Source organism: Equus przewalskii, chromosome 10 (genome assembly GCF_037783145.1).
Source record: "Equus przewalskii isolate Varuska chromosome 10, EquPr2, whole genome shotgun sequence".
Lineage (NCBI taxonomy): Eukaryota > Metazoa > Chordata > Mammalia > Perissodactyla > Equidae > Equus > Equus przewalskii.
The window spans coordinates 44,101,637-44,123,726 of record NC_091840.1 but is presented as its reverse complement, the minus strand read 5'-3'; the positions used below and the strand labels follow the sequence as shown (position 1 = coordinate 44,123,726).

At 47.1% G+C, this 22,090-nt stretch overlaps 1 protein-coding gene across 1 annotated transcript in view; it reads right to left on the bottom strand.

Annotated features, from left to right (window-relative positions):
* The window catches only part of ABR (ABR activator of RhoGEF and GTPase), a 179,159-nt gene extending 157,397 nt beyond the window's left edge, over nucleotides 1-21,762 (bottom strand). Inside the window, exon 1 of the mRNA XM_070560867.1 lies at nucleotides 20,584-21,762. Within this exon, the coding sequence (XP_070416968.1) occupies nucleotides 20,584-21,640 (1,057 nt within the window). The 5' untranslated portion in view covers nucleotides 21,641-21,762. The remainder of the gene's footprint in view (nucleotides 1-20,583) is intronic.
* Between the last annotated feature and the right edge of the window lie 328 nt (nucleotides 21,763-22,090).

Sequence of the window (22,090 nt, the reverse complement as noted above, 5' to 3'; positions counted from 1 at the left end):
TCTCCTTCCCCAGAGCTCAGCAGGGAGAATGAATGTGGGTGAGCATTCGAACCTGGAACCCGACATCTTCAAACACCATGATCACTATCTGGAGGCAGCAAGAAGGTCACTGACATGAGCCAAACCACCACTGGCCAAGTGTTTTGAAAGGACAGATCTCAGCGAACTTCTCTGTACCATCGTCCAATTGTCACTCAGCTTTCTGCTGCTGCTGCGTTCGCTCTCAGGCCAAAGGTCGCCTTAGGTTGCTTTCTCCCTCTGATTGCTTGCTGGCTCCTAACACAAATGGGTTCCTTTGTCAACTGTCTGGCAACTCCTATCTACTCACACACAAACTCAAAAGGGCTTCTTCCCTGCACATTTTGCTTCGAAGTACCTAAAGTTCTTAAGTACACTGAGGATTGATTTATTCACTTATTTTTGGCTTCCTTTTAATGTCAACCCTTGGGGCTGTATGCGCAAAAAAGGGGCCTCACCAGACACGATCCAGCAATTCCACTTCTGGGTATACACCCCAAAGAACTGAAAGCAGGGTCTCGAAAAGATATCTGTGCACCAAGTTCATAGCAGCATTATTCACAATAGATAAAATGTGGAAGAAAAGTAAGTGTCCGTGGACAGACAAATGGATAAGCAAAATGTGGTATGAACACAAAATGGAACATTATTCAGCCTTAAAAGGAAGGAAATTTTGACACATGTACAGCATGGGTGAACCTTGAGGACATTATGCTAAGTGAAATAAGCCAGCCACAAAAGGACAATACTGTATGATTCCACTTATATGAGATACTTACAGAGCAGTCAAATTCATAGAGAAAGAAAGTAGAGGGGGCCGGCCTGGTGGCACATCGGTTAAGTGCGCACATTCCACTTCGGTGGCCCAGGGTTCGCTGGTTCTGATCCCGGGTGTGGACATGGCACTGCTTGGCAAACCATGCTGTGGTAGGCGTCCCACATATAAAGTAGAGGAAGATGGGCACGGATGTTAGCTCAGGGCCAGTCTTCCTCAGCAAAAAGAGGAGGATTGGCAGCAGATGTTAGCTCAGGGCTAATCTTCCTTGGGGGGAGGGGGAAAGAAAGTAGAATGGTGGTTGCCAGAGGCAGTGTGAAGGGGGAATGGGGAGGTACTGTTTAATGGGTATAGAGTTCCAGTTTTAGAACATGAGAAGAGTTATGGAGACAGATGGTGGTGATGATTGCACAACATTGCAACTGCATTTAATGCCACTGAACTGTACACTTAAAAATGGTTAAGATGGTAAATTTTATGTTCTGTGTATTTTACCACAATAAAAAATTTTGGAAAAAAAGGGATGTAATGTACATAGCCTCACCTTATTTCCCATATTTGGTGGCAATTGTAATAAAATTTCTTTTTCAATAAAACAAATGATAAAAGTGCCCATGAAAAACAGCAACAAATGCCAGACATTGACCACCACCTCACCGGAAGCACTCAGCAAGGTCTGCCCAACTGTGGGGTACAGGACTGGCTGCTAGGAATCCCCCGGACTTGTTAAAAACATAGACTCCAGGTTTTGCACAGACCCACTGGGATTCCACTTCAGTGGGGCTAGGCACCAGGAATCTGTCATTTTACAGTGTTCCTGCGGAGGATTCTAACTTGCAGTTCTTTATCCAGATTATTCCAGAAGTAGAAGAATAATAGTTGAGTAATTTCCTCAATTGTTCATTTAGGTTAATCCGCAGACATGACCAAATCACCAAACATTAAGCAGGTAGACACATAAGCCACTGTGACAGATGCTAGGAAACCAGAGGGTGAACAATAGCATGTTATCAATCATGGAGTGCTCACTATGTGTCAGGCATCGTGCTGAAGGGATTACCTCATTTAATCCTCCCAACATTGCAGGAGGTAGATGCTATCAACACATCCATTTTACAGATAAGAAAACCAAGGCACAGAGAGGTGAAATAACTTTTTAAAGTCCTCACTGCTAGTAGCTCTGGCTCCAGAGCCTGCACTCTTAAGAGATTTTTTTTTTTTTTTTTTTGAGGAGGATTAGCCCTGAGCTAACTACTGCCAGTCCCCCTCTCTTTTGCTGAGGAAGCCTGGCCCTGAGCTAACATCCATGCCCATCTTCCTCTACTTTTATACGTGGGCTGCCTACCGCAGCACGGCTTGCCAAGCGGTGCCATGTCCGCACCCAGGATCCAAACCAGCGAACCCCAGGCCGCCAAGAAGCGGAACGTGCGAACTTAACCGCTGCGCCACTGGGCTGGCCCCAGAGCCTGCACTCTTTACCACCGTAAGCCAGTCCCTGCCTTCAGCAAGCCTTGTGAGGTCAGGGTGACATTGGAATCAGCATAATAAGAAGCAGAATGAAACAAATGTTAAATCGAGATAAAAAGACATGGAGAGAGTCAACATCCATTTATGATAAAAACCCTCAATAAAATGGATATGGAAGGAAAGTACCTCAACATAATAAAGGCCATATATGACAAACCCACAGCCAACTCAATGGACAAAAACGGAAAGCCATCCCTCTGAGAATAGGAACAAGACAAGGGTGCCCACTTTCACCACTCTTATTCAACATAGTACTGGAGGTGTTGGCCAGAGCAATTCGGCAGGAAAAAGAAATGAAAAGAACCCAAATAGGCAATGAAGAAGTAAAACTCTCACTGTTTGCAGATGACATGATCTTATATATAGAAAACCCCAAAGAATCCATAGGAAAACTATTAGAAATAATAAACAGCTACAGCAAAGTTGCAGGGTATAAAATCAACATACATAAATCAGTAGCATTTCTACACACTAACAATGAACTAACAGAAAATGAACTCAAGAACTCAATCCCATTCACAATCACAACAAAAAGAATAAAATACCTTGGGATAAATTTAACCAAGGAAGTGAAAGATCTATACAATGAAAGCTACAAGACTTTCCTGAAAGAAATTGATGACGACATAAAGAGATGGAAAGACATCCCATGCACATGGATTGGAAGAATAAATATAGTTAAAATGTCCATACTACCTAAAGCAATCTACAGATTCAATGCTATCCCAATCAGAATCCCAATGACATTCTTTACAGAAATTGAACAAAGAATCCTAAAATTCATGTGGGGCAACAAAAGACCCCAAATTGCTAAAGCAATCCTGAGAAAAAAGAACAAAGCCGGAGGCATCACAATCCCTGACTTCAAAGCATACTACAAAGCTACAGTAATCAAAACAGCATGGTACTGGTACAAAAACAGGTGCACAGATCAATAGAACAGAACTGAAAGCCCAGAAATAAAACCACACATCTATGGACAGCTAATCTTCAACAAAGGAGCTGAGGGCCTACAATGGAGAAAAGAAAGTCTCTTCAACAAATGGTGATGGGAAAACTGGACAGTCACATGTAAAAGAATGAAAATTGGCCATTCTTTTTCACCACACACCAAAATAAACTCAAAATGGATCAAAGACCTAAAGATTAGGCCTGAGACAAGAAGTCTTTTGGAAGAGAATATAGGCAGTACACTCTTTGACATCAGTTTCAAAAGAACCTTTTCGGACACCATAACTCCTCAGACGAGGCAAACAATAGAAAGCATAAACAAATGGGACTTCATCAGACTAAAGAGCTTCTTCAAGGTAAGGGAAAACAGGATTGAAACAAAAAAACAACCCACTAATTGGGAAAAGGTATTTACAAGTTATTTATCTGACAAAGGGTTAATCTCCATAATATATAAAGAACTCACACAGCTCAACAACAAAAAATCAAACAACCCGATCAAAAAATGGGCAGGGGACATGAATAGACATTTCTCCAAAGAAGATATATGAATGGTCAATAGACACATGAAAAGATGCTCATCATCACTGATCATCAGGGAAATGTAAGTCAAAACTACACTAAGATATCATCTTACACCTGTTAGAATGGCAAAAATATCCAAAACAAAAAGTGACAAATGTTGGAGAGGTTGTGGAGATAAAGGAACCCTCATACACTGTTGGTGGGAATGCAGACTGGTGCAGCCACTATGGAAAACAGTATGGAGATTTCTCAAAAAATTAAAAATAGAAATACCTTATGACCTAGCCATCCCACCACTACTGGGTATCTATCCAAAGAACTTGAAATCAGCAATTCCAAAAGTCCCATGCACCCCTATGTTCATCGCAGCATTATTTACAATAGCCAACACGTGGAAGCAACCTAAGTGCCCATCAACTGATGATTGGATAAAGAAGATACGGTATATATATACAATGGAATACTACTCAGCCATAAAACAGGATGAAATCGTCCCATTCACAACAACACGGATGGACCTTGAGGATATTATGTTAAGTGAAATAAGCCAGATAGAGAAAGACGAACTCTGTATGACTCCACTCATAGGTGGAAGTTAACATTTAGACAAAGAGAGCTGATTGGTGGTTACCAGGGGAAAGAGGGGGTGGGGGGAGGGCACAAAGGGTGAAAGGGTGCACCTGCAACGTGACTAACAATAACGTACAACTGAAGTTTCACAAGGCTGTAAACTATCATAATCTTAATTAAAAAAAAGTCAACATGATTGTTGATGGCTACATGGTATTGTGTGGTAATAATAAAATTTAAAAAAAAAAAGAAAAGACAGGAAGAGGAGCCATATCTGGGATGACGATTTCGACTCAGGAGATTTTTCACCCTTTTGCCAAACAGCTAAAGGAGTGTGAAATTCTCCAGCAAATCCTTGAATGGTGTCTCCAAGACTCAGCAAGAGTCAACCTATCTGACCACGAGACCGAGCCACAGAGTCTGTGCTAACATGGATCTTTCTCCAAGACATGGCACTAAACAAGTTGCCGCCCCGGGACGGAGGGAGAAAGCTGGCTACTTCCACTTCTCCGTTTCTAAAACCTCTTGATTTTGTAATGTGCCAGAGTGGCAGTCGAGTCAGGCTGGGAAGTGGTCAGACATGAAACTGCAGATTCTGGGTTCTCCTTCCACACTGTTCCTGTGACTGATTTCCCTAGAGACTGATTTGGGGGGACTGAGAAAGCTGTCAGTCAGAGAGATAATACTGAGTCTGAATTATGGTCACAGAGGTTGAAGGTCATTGTCCTAATTCATGTTTACTTCTTCTGTGCTAGTTTCCCCAGACTGTGTGAAAACTGCAGCCAAGATGCTGTCGTAACCCCACAGTGATCTTACTTCTTCAAAGACGACAGGCTCTGTGGTTCCAAAGAAACAAACTGGTTAAAAAAAGCAGGATAAGATTCTTTCTATTTTGAAGAGATGTGAAATGCTGTGTGGGACTTTTTATTATTACATTTTTTTATATTTATACATATAAATATATTTATATTTTTATATATTACACATAATATATATGTGTGTATATATGTATATATATTGTGTGATATAATATATATGTATATATGTGTATATATTGTGTGTATATATTTTATTACATACATATATATATACCCCATGAGTAACTGCCTTAACAAGTTTAAATTACCTACCTTAACAAGGATAAATGCTAAATATCTACAGTTAACCCAAATTAAAGGAAGAAAAAGGAGATTTAAGATTTGAATATAAAAACTATGATTGTAGACGTCTCTTTTCCTCTCATTTGGCAGCTATTGCAGTGTATATATAAGCACAATGGCTAAGTTGTATTTCTCGCCAGATAAGTAACTCAGGTGAATACTATTGCCCAAATCTAATTCTGATATCCTAAGTCAATGCTTTTGTGGTATATACAAATTTGAAGCATAAAATTAAAAATAAAATGGTTGTTTCTCTCCTTCTCCCCCAAATAAACCAAACGAAAAAGCAAACAAAAACAAGGCAGTCACCTTTAGAAACATTTCACAGAGTAAAAGTAGCAACAAGAAAACAGGTCCAGGGAGATGCTGATTTGGGGCTTACTTAATATGACTGTGGTGGCAAAGACAGCTGAGGGTCCACCAAAGATTCCTGCCCCAGCCCCCTCCCCAGAGTAGGGTTGTCACTGGGGAGCAGCTGCCCAGTTGGGGGCTACACTTGCCCAGACCCCTGCATCTGGGAGGGGACGTGTGCCTCGTCTTTCCCAGTGGAATATGAGCAGAAGAAAGGGGTATCAATTCTGGGCTAAGACAGTTCAGAAGCAAGCGTGTCTTCACTCTCTTATTCCCCCAGTGCCCTCTGACAGCTGAGAACCTAGAGGAGGGCAGATGCACAAGCGTGAGGAGCCTGGGTTCTGAGTGACCACAGGGAGGAAACCTGCCCACCTGGAACCCGACATTCATTGTCACGTGAACCAGATGAAACTTGGCCCAAGTCACTGACCTGCCGGAGTTGGTCTGTTACAGTGGGTAGCACTCCTCTGTTACAGTCCAAGGTGCTGAGAGGGGGGGCAGGAGGACGGAGTAAATGGTTTAGTGGGTTGAGGCACACTAGGAAAGAAATACATTTTTTTCTTCTAGGGAAGACTCTTTAACACAGGGATTATAACCTCAAATGCCTAAAACACTAGGCAGGTGGTGTAATACTAGTAGCTATTAACACCTACACAGCACTTATGATGTGACAGGCACTGTTCTAAGCACTTACGCTAACTCGTTTAGTTCTCACAAATATGTGAAATAGACTATTACAACCCCCATTTTGCAGATGAGGAAACTGGGGCCCACAGAGTGTAAGCAATTTGCCTAAGGCCACACAGCTAGTAAGTGGCAGAGCCAGGTTGCAAGGCCAGGCAGCCCAGCTCCAGGATCTTGCTCTGTTCACTAGACTATAAACACACCTCTCACAGTGTGAGCTGACAAAGGGACTAGGCAGAAGCAATTCGTGAAATCACGTCTGGGCTGAAAGGGTCAGCTATTCAGCACTAGCTGAGGATTTCTACATGTATTGTAGATCGTCCCATCTTTCAAGAAAAGCCAGAAATCTAGATTTTATGTAAAATCTCCTGATTTTAAATTGTTTCAATTTTGTTTTAACCCTCTGCAGCCCAAAACGAAGCATATCAGCAGACTACATGTAGCCCTGGGCCAGCCACTTGCCAACCCTGCTTTCAGAGCAGCTGTCTGCAAGGACCACACTGTCTTCTGCTTGTCCAAAGGCCCTGGGGAATTCTGGGTCTGGTCGCCAGAGGGGAGTCAACTCTGCACACAACAGCTCCTTCAGGCCGGCTGATAGGAATAATTAATTTCTGTTTCCTCTTGTCAGCCTACAAAGGTTACCAACAAGCCCAGCATTCAGGAAGCAAATCTGTGCCCTTCTGAGACAATGAGGACAGGCGTGGGGGATCCTGGGGGTGCTCAGGGAGCCCCATAATGAAGTCTGGCGCAGTGGCCTGTGTTCAAAGGGAGCCTGTGGATGCGGGCACGGGCCTGGCGGCCTCGGTGGGACCATCAGAGCGTCGGCGAGGCTCATTAGAGACAGGACGTTCTGTGGCTTTCCGCTGCTGTCAGCGGGAGAGGGCTCCGAATTCCACAAGATGCTTTAAAATAAAACAAAAAGGCGCAATTATGCAGCCAAACGAAGGCAAAGCAGCTGCATACAAAGCAGGGCTTTCTCCATAATAGAACCACAACCTCAGCCAGACAGTGGAGGCCTCACCTTCCTCCCCAGGCTGCAGCTGTGAGGCATCCGTAATTGGATGCTCCGCCAACCCAGCTCTTAGATTATTCAAACTGCAGGATTTCCAGAAGCCTCAGGTTTCAATTAAGGAGATGACCAGGCAACAGGATGAGCAAGATACCATTTTTCACCCTTACGGTCTATTTGAGCAACAGATGTGGCCAAACCAGTAATGACTGTGATGAAAATAACAATGAAATTAACCAACTCACACTGTTTACCGTGTGTCAGGTGCTGTTCTATATTGAGTTATTTAATCTTCGCATCCACTTAATTAGGTGTTGATATCATATTATTATCACCCTCAGTCTATAGATACGGAAACTGAGGCACAAAAAATTTAAGTTAGGGGCTGGCCCCATGGCCGAGTGGTTAAGTTCGTGCGCTCTGCTTCGGCAGCCCAGAGCTTCACCAGTTCGGATCCTGGGCACGGACATGGCACTACTCATCAAACCATGATGAGGTGGCATCCCACATCCCACAGCTAGAAGGACCCACAACTGAAATACACAACTATGTACTGGAGGGCTTTGGGGAGAAAAAGGAAGAATAAAAAAAATCTTAAAAAAATAAAAAATAAAATGAACTATTGAAAAAAAAATTTAAGTTAGCTCAAGATCACATGGCAGTTAAGTGGCAGAGCTGGGATTCGAAACCAGGCAATACGATCCTAGAAAAGCCTGCTCCCGACCACGATACCAGTGGCTGTCTACATTTACACAGAGCTTACCATATGCCAGGCCCTGTGCTGCATAGTTCCTGTATATTATTTCATTTAATCTTTACAACACCAGGTGAAGGATAATCATCTCCCTTGTACAGAAAAGAAAATAGATTTATAAAAAGGTGAAGTGACTTGGTTAAGGGCACAAAATAAACAAGCAGCCTACAGCCTGGATCCAAACCCAATTTCCTCTGATTCAAAGACAGGCTCTTAACCATTAGTCAGTAGAGCGTCCCAGCTCATTTCACTTATTGGTGCTCATAGAGTGAGGCCTGTAAAGCCATCTACTCTGATCACCTTATTTCAGAGATGAGGAGCTGCAGGAGGGAGAGAGTAAGAGTTGGTTGTGAGGGGCTGGCCTGGTGGTGCAGCAGTTAAGTTCGCATGTTCCGCTTCTTGGTGGCCCGGGGTTCACCTGCCTGGATCCTGGGTGTGGACATGGCACCGCTTGGCGCCATGCTGTGGCAGGCGTCCCACATATAAAGTAGAGGAAGATGGGCATGGATGTTAGCTCAGAGCCAGTCTTCCTCAGCAAAAAGAGGAGAATTGACAGTGGTTAGCTTAGGGCTAATCCTCCTCAAAAAAAAAAAAAAAAAAAGAGTTGGTGGTGAGAGGGAGTAGACCAACTTTGACCCCAAGAAGAGCTGGGTTCCAATCCTAGCTCAGTCCTTTAGTAGCTATGTGACTTGGGCAAGTGATTCCATGTTTCTAGACTTATTACTATAAATGGGAACACTAATACTTTGTCTCAGGTGCTGTACTGATTAAAGTATGTGAGTAATATAAACCTCTTCTCCTAAACACTAGTCAGATATCCCCAAATTACAGATCAATGGTCTCAAACTTTTGTTTACAAGCCTGTTCCTTATGATTTGAAATAATGGTGTAAATAGTGAGTAAGTTGTGAGGCTGGCCCCAAAAGCTAATTAACAAAGAACTTGGAGAATTGCATTGCACTTCCGGAACTTTTCTGAGTGTCACGCTGATTCCAAATGTGCAAAATCCCCAAGGAAACCACATTTCTCAGAGACTTGGGCAATCAGACATTTAGGCCTTCCACCCTGACAAATAAAGTTAATATGCTCCAGTACTAATAAATGACATCGCGGACAAAAAAAGGTTTCCATGGCTTTTAATTCTAGGATCCTTTTCACTACGTTAGTGATTTCATGATTTCGCCCCTGGAGCAGTGGACCGTGTTGTAAAGGCTTGTCAGGTTCCTTTGCGCAAACATCAAGATTGGTAATATACATCTGGTTTCATCTTGCAGGTTCTTAATTTTGGTTGCCATGGCTGGTGGTTTAGCAGATATGCCTATGTGACCAGCTCCCCACAAGAGTCTCAAACCCTGAGACTCAAACAGATTTTCTCTGCGGAAGACACTCCACATACGTCTTTGCAGTTTGCTAGTAGACAGAAAGCGCTCCTGTGTGGCCTCGGACAAGGAAGGACACCAAAAGCCTGGGCTAGCCCACTCTGGAGTCTGTAGATACAAAGATTTTTCTTGCTGCCTTTGCTCTGTAGCCTCTGTTAAAATCTTAGCCATGAATATAATCTGCTATTGAGTTTTATAAATCCTAGTAAATCACTGAATGAAACAATGGTGAATAATTTAGCCATTTCTAACACTTTTTTTTCACATTTTTGAGACCCACCCTCTCATATACACATACAAACAGCCATGGTTATCATTTGGCCTTAGTGAAACAGGAACTTAGAGGTTTTGAGGAAAATTATTTGATTTCTGAGGCTCAGAAGAGCCATTCTTCTGTATGAGTATGTCAGGTGTCTGTATCAGTCAGGATAAACTAGGTAATGCTGTAGTAACAAACAGCACCAAATGTTTCAGTGGCTTAAAATAACGATGCTTTATTTCTCACTCTACTACATGTCCATTGAGGGTTGACTGGGAGCCCTGCTCTGTACTGCCCTCCCTCTAGGACCTAGGCTGACAGAGCAGTCACCATCCGGAACATTGTACATTGCAGTAGCAAAGGGAAAAGGGAGCTCTAATGGGTCTCATACCAGCATTAAATGCTCTGGTCCAGAAGTTGCACACATCACTTTCATTGAAACTCATTGGTTAGAACTAGGCATATAGTCCTACCCACTTTCAAGGGAACCAGGAATGTAACCCTACCTACCATGTTCCTGGAAAGCAAAGGGGAACCAAAATATTCAGTTTACAGCCCTAAGGACTAGCACAGGCCTCCATTAGCTGGGGAGGCCAGGTTTGAAGTATCAGCCTTTTTCTGCATTGCCCACCTCAGTAAACATCATACTCCCATCAGGAAGACAGGCACAAAATGGCAAGTTCTCAACTGTCAGGCAGGCGGACATGGCAGCAAGCTAGAAGGGCACAGGTCAGAATCACCTTGAGGCTTATGAAGTTTGAAAAGCCCACCACAGCCCTTGAGAATCACAGCTCTGGAATACGTCCTATCAATTAGTCCTACTGGTCCAAAAAAAGAAGGGAATGGGGAGAAAGAGATGAAGATAAAGGCAAAGAAGGAGAAGAGGAGGAGGAGAAAAAGAAACGTTTCTTTAAAGAGACCCCCCCCATAGTCTGCCCAGGCATTCCAAATCCCACAGATTTCTTACTTGAAAATGTACAGTCATTCTTTCAATTGTTCAATAAATACAACACGCCGGCATCGTGCTAGGGGCAGGGAACGTAGAATTAAAAGCAGTGGTCCCCTTCTAACACACACACACTTGAAGGGCTTAGAATCCAGTGCGGGGGGGGGGGGGGGCGGGAAAGACAGGCAAACCATTTCAAACCGTTTTATAATTGCTCATTGAGTGCCTGTGCAAAGGTCAGGGGGCGGTCTGTGGGGTTGACGCTGGGCTGGTTTTCCAACAGCCATTCACAGGTCCCTCTCCCTTAACACTCTTTATAATAGAGGCTGAAGAGCTAAAACTCCTCATTCCCCAGTCCTCCTTGCAACTGATGATGGCCATGTGACGCGATGTTGGCCAGTAGTGTGAAAGTAGCAGTTGCTAGGTAGGGCTTGGTGTGGGGGTGGGGGCGGGGAGGAAGCTTTTTAAAGGGACAGAGAGCCTGTCCGATCACTTCAGTCTAATCTAATTAGATTTAGGAGCTGGAGAAACCACTTTGTCTTTAATGTGGGAGATAACCAGGGGCTGGAGGAGAAAAGCTGGAGGCAGAAGAATCGGTTAATGCAGTGGTTTAGGTCAGGGGTGATGAAATGACGTCTAGATATTCAGGAACATTTACGGAGTACTCCTATATGGCAGGCACTGTCACTTTCTGGGGCTACCAAGACAAACAAGACACAGGTCTGAACAGGGGACCCTCTCACCGTGCCAACCACAGCCACAGGGCAGGAAGGAGGCAGGCTTGTGGAACCTCAAGTTGGGGACGTTCTGCCCCCTGCCCCAAGTCCAGGAAACACAAAGAAGGCGGGGCGAGGCCCAGAGGACTTGAGGCCAGCCGGTTCTACAGCAATTCAAAGGGGCAGCTGGACCATCGCAGCGATGGGAAGTGACTGAAGGAGCGGATGGTCTTTTTATGTACATATCTCACCCAAACGGGCCCTGATGTTCCCCCACATCTGGTCTAATTTTTTTTTTTTTTTAAAGATTGGCACCTAAGCTAACATCTGTTGCCAATCTTCTTCTTTTTTCTTTTTTTCATTCTTCTCCCCCTAACAGATCGGTATATATTCTAGTTGTAGGTCCTTGTGGTTGTGCTATGTGGGACGCCGCCTCAGCACAGCCTGATGAGCCGTGCCATGTCCGTGCCGGGGGAACCCTGGGCCACTGAAGTGGAGCATGCGAACTTAACCACTCGGCCACGGGGCTGGCCCCTGGTCTAGTTATTTTAAATCACTGCATGTGGGAAATTAGAAAAGGAAACGGCACAGTCGTAAGAGAAGCCTAGACTCAAAAGCAGCCGCACCCCCTGCCCCATGAAAATGGTCCAAATTGGAGTGTGATGGCCGTACAACTTTGTGAATATACTAAACACCATGACTGTAGACTTTAACAGGGTAATTTTATAGTATGTGAATTACCTCTCAATAAAATTAATTAATTTTTAAAATAGGAGAAAAAAATAACCCCACCACTTTGCCCTAAGGAAACCTAGGCTTGTTAATTCACCAGTCAGAACCTTAGTTTCCTCTTCTGCAAAATGAGAACAGTAGTTCTTACTTTATAATAAGAACAGAACAGTTCTGAATATCAAATAGGATCATGGAGGTTAAGCATTAACACGGTGCCTTACAGGGAGTAGGTGCTAAATATATTCTGGGTCCTTTCCTCCTAAGCGCCAATAAAAATTTTGAAACAATCATTTTCTCAGCAGCGGCAAGATGTGACATGAGCTCTAGGCAACCTCCCTTCAGACAGTCTCGTCTCAAGCAGACTAGAGCAAGGATCAGATAGGAAGACAGGAACGCGGCCTGAAGCGGATGCTCTCTGCGGAAGACTGCAGACTTACTCTGCAGCTACACGACGCAGAATAACAAGGGAGATTCACGTGGTGTAAATACAGCTACACGGACAGAGCCATGGCCGAGTCAGCTGGGCACAGAGATTTCTGCTTAGAATTCTAGTTTGGTATACAAACAGAGCCCAGTTTCCAAAATAGCCAAATCCACCCCAACACCTGGACAAGTAAGTCCGTGTGGCTACAATGCAGCCCTGATGTTGAGAGATGACTTATGCCCCGCTCTCTTGGCTGTGGTGCCTCAAAACCAGAACGAACCAAAAACAAACCTGACACAACCGGGATTGTCTAGCACAGTACCAAGTCAAGGAATTTATTTTTTTCATTGAGTTTCTCACTTGTGACTATTCCAGAATCAGCCGGGTACTTATCAACAGCCTGCCACGTGGCCAGGAGGGAGAAAAAGAAGGATAAGCCATGATCTCTGCTTTCAAGGAGCCAGCTAACCTCTTGGTCTGAGAGCAACACTTCACAGTAAACATACAAAAGGCATCGTGCCTTGCACAGAGCAGTGGTTCAGTTGTTATTTGTTCGCTGGGTCAATGAATTAATAGACGGCACAATAAGACAATTGTGCGAGCGTGGGGCTCACTCTAAGAACCACAAGATGGGTTGTAGTAGTTGGAAAAGGCTTGTGCCAGAAGCTGCTAGTTGCCTACTCGATATCAATTCTTCCATTTTTCCTTGTAACAAAGCCTCTGTTTTATTTGAGGTGGCCCTATGCCTAGATAAAATACTACATCTCCCAGCCTCCCTTGTAGCTAGAGGTGGCTAATGAGATCTAAACAGAGATTGTCAAGAAAAGCATCCAGGAAAGTGTCTTAAAAGCCAGACCAATAGCTACCACTCACTCTCAAGTCCTTCTTCCCTTTCTTCTAATTCTTGTCTGAAACATAAATATGATGGCTGGACTTCCAGCAGCTATTTTGGACCTTGAGGCAATCTTGAGGCAGAAAAGCAGAAAGACAAAAGAAGCTTGAATTCCTGATGATCATGGAGTCACCATACTCTCCTTGGACTGCTTACCTCTGGAATTCTTTTACATGAGAGATAGATAAACCTCTATCTTACTCAAGCCATTTTTTTCAGTTTTGTCACATGCGGTAAACTCATATCTTAACCAATACAAGCTTCCACGGAAAAGCTAGGCCTTAAAGGAAGAGTTGGCTTTGCGATTGGGGAAGTGGAGGTGGGAGGGCATCTCAAATGCCAGAAAGAGCACAGGAAAAGACGCTACTAGGAATGAGCACTGATGAAAGCAAGTGGGTAGAGGGTAGGAAACAAAGAGAAGTCAGATGATGGTTTTGCAGACGTCAGAGGAGACAGTGCCTGACCGGGGAAGAACCACAAAGGACCAAGAAAGCTTGTCTCCCTCTGAGGAACAAAATATCTCTGGACCTGGAATGGGGTAAGAAAGGAGAGAAAGAGGCAGATGAAGAGGCTTGGAGAACTTCACTGGATGAAGAGACGTGAATAAGAGCTGTGGCCTGGACCGGCCGACTGAGAATTCCTGGACTTGGAACAGTAACAAGAACACCATCGAAGCTTTATTAAACACTGATTTTCCCGGCCGTGTGCTCTGCCCCTTACACACATCCTCTCACCCAGGCTTCACAAGTCTAGAACAGAGGCCTCTCATTATCACCCCCGCTCGGCAGACAGGGAACCCTGAGGCTTAGAGAGGGGCAGTAACTTGTTCCACAGAAGCTTCACAACCCTGCATGCTGGGTCACATCAACTCCATTTTTCAAATGTGGAAAATATCGTACCACTATTTCAAAGCCAGAAAAGTGTATGAAGATCCTGACTTTAAAACGTAAAGATCCGGAGTCCATTTGCTTTGTGAACAGTCTCTTAACAAGAAAAACAGACTAGAGGAGAATAGAAAAGTTTTCGGGCTTGGTTGCATTGACTACTCGTAGAGGAGGAAGGAATTGTTAAACAAACCTACCCACACCCTCCGGGCCGCTGGCGAAGTGCTCATGAGGTGTAGACGGTGCTAAGAGATGGGGGAGGGGGGAGGGAGGCACGCACGGAAGACTCAAGAAAACAGTGAGGCAACGTCCACTCCAGTTACAAATGATACACAGCCAACCACTGGCTCATGTGTCTCAAATAGTTTCTTAATATCTCTCCACAACAGGGAATGGAAAAAAATTACTCTATCACAGCTAAGGCTGAAAATTCAATACTTTGAATTAAGTTATTCAGACACATCCAGTGAACACAAGGAATGCTTCCTGGAGCCAAAATCTCATTAGTCACTACCAGGAAGGGGCAAAAACCCATCAGGATACAAATGAGCTAGGTAACATGAGTACCTCAGTAGGAAATGCATTTCCCAGGAAGATTAAAAATAAAAAGTCTCCATCTGCAACCGGGCAGAAGCTGACGGCAGGGTCTCCCAAGGAGAGAAGTCAGGAATTCTACAGCTGGCCTGGGACAGCATGATAGGCTGGAATTTAAAGAGTGTCAGGGGTCGGTCCCATGGCCGAATGGTTAAGTTCGCTGGCTCCGCTTCGGCGGCCCAGGGTTTTGTTGGTTCGGATCCTGGGCGCGGACACAGCACCGCTCATCAGGTGAGCATTCCACATGCCACAACTAGGAGGACCCACAGCTAAAATATACAACTACGCACCGGGGGGATTTGGGGAGATAAAAGCAGAAAAAAAAAAAAATTGGCAACAGTTCTTAGCTAGGGTGCCAATTTTAAAAATAAAATAAAATAAAGAGTGTCAGCTTTGTAAGACTAATCTGAGTTCAGATGCTGACTCCACCACCAGCTGTTTGACTTTGGATAAATTTCTTTAACTCTTCTAGCCTCGGCACCTTCATCTATAAAATGGGACTAATACTTTCCACCCACTGAGATGGCTGGGGCTAAATGAGGTGCTCTGCTGCTCGAGTGACTATGACTTTGATGGGACTCACATCTTTAGTGCTCTCTGCTTAACATTCCAGGCAAGAAAAGACTCTAGGAAATAAGGGAAAGAGCCTAAGTCTGGCTCCTAGCCCTGCCTTGAGGGCCATGAGCGTGTGACTTTGAGGTTACTTTTAGGGTTCCAGGGTCCTTATCTGTCTGAAGAGGGGCAGGAGTAGCCCCACTTCTCTTCTAGGCTCTCAAATGTCACTGAGGTTCTAAATAAGCCCTTAGTCACTCATTTCAGGATTTAACAAGTTACCTGCTGGAAAGTTGTTTCTTTATCTAAAAACCTATGGTTTCTACCCCAGGAGCCAAATAACCAGTGAGAACCTTAAAGGTGGGTCACTGACTTCTGCAGTTTTGGCCCCTTAACACAGACCTGGCATTAAGTAAGATCTCGATACGTCCTTGTTGAGTGGAACGGATGAGTGAATGAATTTCAAGGGCTAGCAAAAAGAGAGACCACTTGTCCTCCACTGAGCAAAGTTTAACGCAAGGAGAAAATGCTACCGATTTAAAATATTAATGATATTGACTTTGTCATCTGAACTAAAACCAGAATAGCAGATGAATAGTTGCTGCCAGTTGAAAGGATGCCTGACTCTAAAACCCACCTTTGGGCTTTGCTGGAAGAGAGCACCTTGGTCCACAAGGTGGGCACGTGTGCACAAGGAATGCATGGAACCCCGAAAAGGACATGTCATCCAACCTCTATGGCAGGCGTGGCACAGAAGCATGTCAACGTGAAAGGGAAAATACATGGTCTCTGTATGCAGACAGAGTGCCCAAAAGCACCCAGCTGATGAGGGGAGATCTAAAACCCAGCAGGCGGTCTGCTCACCTATGAGGCCACATCCACCCAGGAGCCCCATCGGCAGGCAGCTGCCCTAATGGTTGACCTCAGCAGCAGACAGACCGGGGTCTACTGGGGACTTTAGTGACAAAGAAAATAATAATGCATGCACATATGTAGACATACACACATACATTAAGTATGCACTTAATGGTCACTGTACACCAGGCGCTTAGCTAAACTTTTAAAATATTTTATTGTATTTAATCTTAATAACTACCCTGAGAAGTAGGTGCTATTATTTGAGGCAGCATAGCTTAGTATTTGAAAGCACGGACTCAGGAGTCAGACTGTCTGTGTTCAAATCCTTCTAAGCTGGTGACCGTAGGCAGGGTGGTTTAAGCTCTCTGGGCCTCAAGCTTCTCATATGTAACACGGAAATAAGAATAATGCCTGTTGCGTGGCATCAGTGAGTTAACTTGTGTAAAATGCTATGAACAGGAGCTGGCGCAAAGTAAGCCCTCAATAAGTGTTAGCTATATTCTCATTATGCCCATCTAACAGCCAGAGACTGAGGAGAGGTCAGTGGCTTGACCACACCCAGTCTCACACCCAGCGAGGGGCAGAGCCAGAGCGCACACACAGGATGTCTTCACAGCACGTGTGACCCAAACGTGGCCCCTTGTAGCTCTGCCAGCCCCACCACATTCACACCACCACCCTCAGCCTCCACTTCTAACCACACCAACACGGCCTAGTCTCTCCTGCTACCAAGGCTACAAGGTGCTAAAAGGAACATACTAAAAGAACTGGCATTCTAACTTATTTAAACTCTAACTTGGCTACAAGGGGTAGAAAAAAAAACCCAAATGTGTCTTGGGATGGGGATCTGCGCCTCATCTAAGAGAAACAGGCCCCTTTCCAAGGAGGGGAGCACCTCTGCCTCTGGGCCTTTTTATGAGAGGCCTCAGTGCGCTCTCTCCTTAAAACCCTGAGACAAACAAAGGCAAGCCTGGATTGCCCAATAAAACCTGACCTTCGGCTGAAGATCTCTGAACACAGATAATGCCCGTGATTGCTGGTGGAGAGAGAGGAACAACATCAGGGCCAATCCACCAAGAGATCCTCAAGAGCCAAGATTACACTCTGCCTCAGGTCCTGCCCTGCTGCCTGGAAGGTGCCAGAAAGAGCTGGAGCCTTGCTAGAAAAAACCACACACACCACAGAAAACCAACCCGTCTGTGATCCAGAATGACCCGGGAGGGGAAGCTCTGAACTGTCAACTCAAAGAAGACAACCTATAGTCGTGGTTAGTTAACATGAGGGGTGCTTGCTATGTGCCAGGACCTGTTCAAAGCCCTTTAGAAATAATATCCCATTTATTCCTCATGTCAATGGTACGAAGGAAGAGTGTTTATTAGCCCCATTTTACAGATGAGAAAACTGAGACACGGAAAATTCAAATAACTTTTCCCAACATCTCAAGCAGTCTAGCTTCAGAGCCCATGGTCTTTATCAGCATTTTCAATGCTTTTTGTCCAACCCATAGCAAGAACCTGTACGTAGAATATTCTACAACAGGACCCAGTATACACTCACATATTTTTGTATAATTAAACACAGATTTTAAAAAGAATAACATTCATCATTGCCATGCGCAGTGCACACTGATGTTTTCTATTCTATTCCATCCCATTTTAAAAAAGGATGTCATTCAACAAATACGTGGGGAGCAGCTAACATGTGTTAGACACTGTTCTAGGCTTTGGGGCTACATAGGTGAATGAAAGAGACAAAAATCTTTGCCCTCTTGAAGCTTGCATTTTACTGGAGAGAGAGTGAAAGAGCCACATGCAAAGTCTCAGCATCTGAGGTGGTAATTGGGTGCGTGCTTTGGAGACAAAGAATGCAGGCCAGCCACAGTGGCCGAGGAAGGCCTCACGATGCTTTCACTCCCCACTGCACTGATTTCAGTGGGCTGTCACCACCAGTGTGAAAACCCTTGCCCTTAATCCTTCTACTGTAGTGCCTTGTTGTATGTTTGAAGGCTCTTTCTCCTAGATTATGAGCACATGCACACATGTGTGTGAATATGTGCACATGTGCATACATGTACAGGCATGAGTGGATGTGTGTGCATGCACGTATGCATCTGCATGTCCACCCCCATTCACTTCCTCACTGGGGAGGTTCCGGAGACAGGAGGCGGGGCTCCCACAGGCAGCTGTCCAGAGGTTCCCTACACAAGCTTGCTCTGCACAGGGGTCCTGGAATGGGGCCTGAAACACAGCCCAGACGCTGCTAGCCAAAGACAGACATGTGCCCTGGCTGGAGTCTTCAGCCCAGAGGCGGGAGAATTTTTTTACCGTTGGTCCACCCTGAGGGGTCACGTTTTATAATTCGTTAGGACAGATGGAACACTAATTCCTGATCTGATCAACGTGCTCTGTGTGCTAGAGTGCCCTGAAGGAAAGAAGAGACAGCACAGAAATAAACATCACTCCCTAGGGAAAATCTAGTGCATTGGGATCACCTGGCAGGGTGATAGATGTGGGTCTGGGGGGAGGTGGGATTGGAGCCAGCTCGGAAGCACCTCTGGGCCACTTGGGTAGCCTCCACTGAGGGCATTTGGAACTTGGCACTAGAGTGAAATCTTCAGACTCTTCCTTTAAGTTAAAGGGGCACATAAAAATATTACTGGCATGGGCAGCAAAAGTATTACCTACGGGAAAAGCAGCCAATATCTGCTAATGAATAAGTGTAATTGATCACGACAGATGACTCAAGGAACCTTCAGAATGTGCTTTTAGCAAAATGGACAGTTTTTCATTCAAATGTAAACCCACCTAGATAAGATCTAATAATGGAGATTTTGGAACAATCCCAGCATCGGTGATTTCTTTTTTTTTTAATCTCCTTCACTGAGCAGGAAGGCATCTTAAGTTCCTGGTCATAGCTTCACCCAACCAGACACCAATTTATGCTTTCCCTGTGGCTGAGGAGGCCCTGACAGTCCCTGGGACAGCAAGGAAGGAGTCACAGGCCACCCCACATCCCTATCTGTCCTTTCCTCCTTAGCCTCATTCCTACTCCCCGACCTATGAGGAGCTGGCTGGCTGGGAGACATTCAGTTTAATGCAACCATCCATTTATTCAAGAAAAATTTATTGAGCTCTTACTATGTGCAAGTCACCATGGGGACTACCACAAGGGGATTCAAAGATGGCTAAGACCAGGTCCTGTCCTCAGAAGAGAGCGCAGACGTGAGGGGAAACAACCAACGACAGGAGCCCCCAGTGGAGGTCTCAGCTCACTCCACCAAGCACTTAATCTTTCTGAGCTTCGGTTTCCTCCTTTATCAAATGAAGGCACTGCACTAGATATGATCTCTGGGCACCAGGCCAGCTTGAAAACTCTATTCCCCTTCCCAGGCAGGCTCCTCGGCTCCTAGGAAGCTGAGGATCAGGTGCAGCCTTCTAGGAAGGGGGCAGTCAGCAAAGGGAGGGGCTGGTGAGGATGATGGACCTTTCCCTGAGTGAGAGGCTCTTTCAGCTTGACCTGCATGCAAAATACAGGCTGGAGAAAGATGAGAGAGAAGTTCAGAAAATTAAGTGCAAGATTTCGACTTCCGTATCAAGGAATCTGGGGGAAAATGGGGAGCCACTGGAGTTTGTGCACTGAAGGATGCTATCGGTGTGGCAAAGGAATCTGACCGACCTGTGGAGGATCAGCCGGAGGGGGACGGGGTGGTGATGTTGCAACAGCGCAGAAAGGCTGAGGCCTGAAGCGAAAGATTCCTTCCGTGCTCTGGTCCAGCGCACCATTCCATCACCCGTGCCAGCCGCACAGCGCTTGTTTTCATAAACTCGCCCAAGCCGAAATCACTTTGCAAGATCTTTTTTAAAGTCCCACAAGTGGCTTCAAGGTAAACAAGCAAATCTTATCTCCCTTCTTCCCAGGCGCCTGAGGTTAAACAGGACCAACAAGGTATGCCAGGGAGGGGTGTAGGAAGCGGCCATCAGCCACCGGGATGCCAAGGCAGGGATCTAGAGAGGGGCGCGCCTACCTGCAGAGGAGCCGTCCTCGTGGTCCGAGCTGTTGCGGCTGCAGTCGCTGCCCCTCTCGGGCGAGCTGTGGCTGGGCGAGTCCCGCTCCGGCACCCGCAGGAACCGCTTGCGCCGCCACGGGGGGAGGTGCTCGCGAGCCCCGCGCCGGGGGGGCTCCTCTGCCGCCAGGGGCGAGCTCCGCCCGTCCTTGGCCTCCGCCTCCAGCTGCTCCAGGTCGTGGCTCCGGCGTTGCTGCCGCCAGCCCCCGGGGAGCAGGTGCATCCAGCGATGGGGGCTGCACGCCCGCACCGGCTTTTCTGCCTCATCTCGGGTCCCGAGCCGGTAGGGGGCCACGAGCAAGTGGCTGAGGACGAATTTCTCGTTCAATTCCACCATCTCGAAGTCGTGGTCACTGCTGTCGCCCCCATCGTCCGCGCCGGAGGCGTCGGGCTCTCCCTCCTCCGAGCTCCGCCCCTCGTGGGTCCTGGAGGACAGCTCCTCGCCGGGGGCGCTGGGAACCGTGCCATCGTGGCCGGGGGGCGCACAGTCCTCCCGGGGAGTGAAGAGGAGGCGAGGCTGCAGCAGCTGCTGGTGGATGGCGGCGGTCAAGCTACGCACGGCGCCCCCTGTCCCCGCCGCCCCGGGCCAGGTGGGAAGGTCCAGGCACACGGAGGAGAGAGGCTCGGCTTTCGCGGCCGCCTCCGGGGGAGGGGGCGCAGGGCCCGGGGGGTCTCCGCCGCCGCCGCCGCCGCCTGCGGGGCCCTCCTCCCGGCGCGGTGGCGGCGCGCGCTCCGGCCCGGCAGGCGCCGGCCCCTCCGCCGCCTCTCCCGCGCTGCCGCCGCCCCCGCCCTCCAGGGGCCCGCCGGCGAGGTCCCGCTTCTCCCCGGCCAGGGCCGCCTGCAGGTAGGACACTTTGAACTTCTCCTCGGCCAGCACCTGTTGCAGCCGCTTCAGGTTGAGTTTGCAGCGCTCCAGCTCCCGCTCCATGTCCAGCACCGAGTCCAGCCGCATGACGGGGGCCTCCTCCCCGGGGAACTCGGCCCGCCAGTGGCGCTCAAAGTCCTGAGGGTCCCACATGCCGGGCGCCCCCTCGGGCCTCCGGGGCCCAGCTCGTCCGGCGCAGCGGGCTGGGGTCGCGCCCGCCTCTCTCCGGGAAGCCCGCGCTGGCGCAGTCGGCTGTCCTTCGCTTCAGCCCCAGCAGAGAATCAGAGAAAAAATAAAGTTTTTCCCCTTCCGCCCTCGTGCCTTTTTTTCTTCTTCTGGGTTTCGCCTCCCTGACGTAAGCGGCTACCCGCAGCGGAGGCGGGCGCCGGGGGCCCTGGGCCCGCCCTGGTCTGCAGCCCCCGCCGCCGGCCCGGGCGCCCCGCGGGCTCGGGCGTACGGAGAGCCGGGCGGGCGCGGAGCCTCAGGCGCCTGGCCGGGGCCCGCTGGCGCGCCTCGGAGCGGCGCCGGAGGCTGGGAGAGGGCCGCAGCGGGGCAGGCCCGCGGCGCTGCCCACCCCAGAGGCGCCGGCGACGCTCGGAGCTG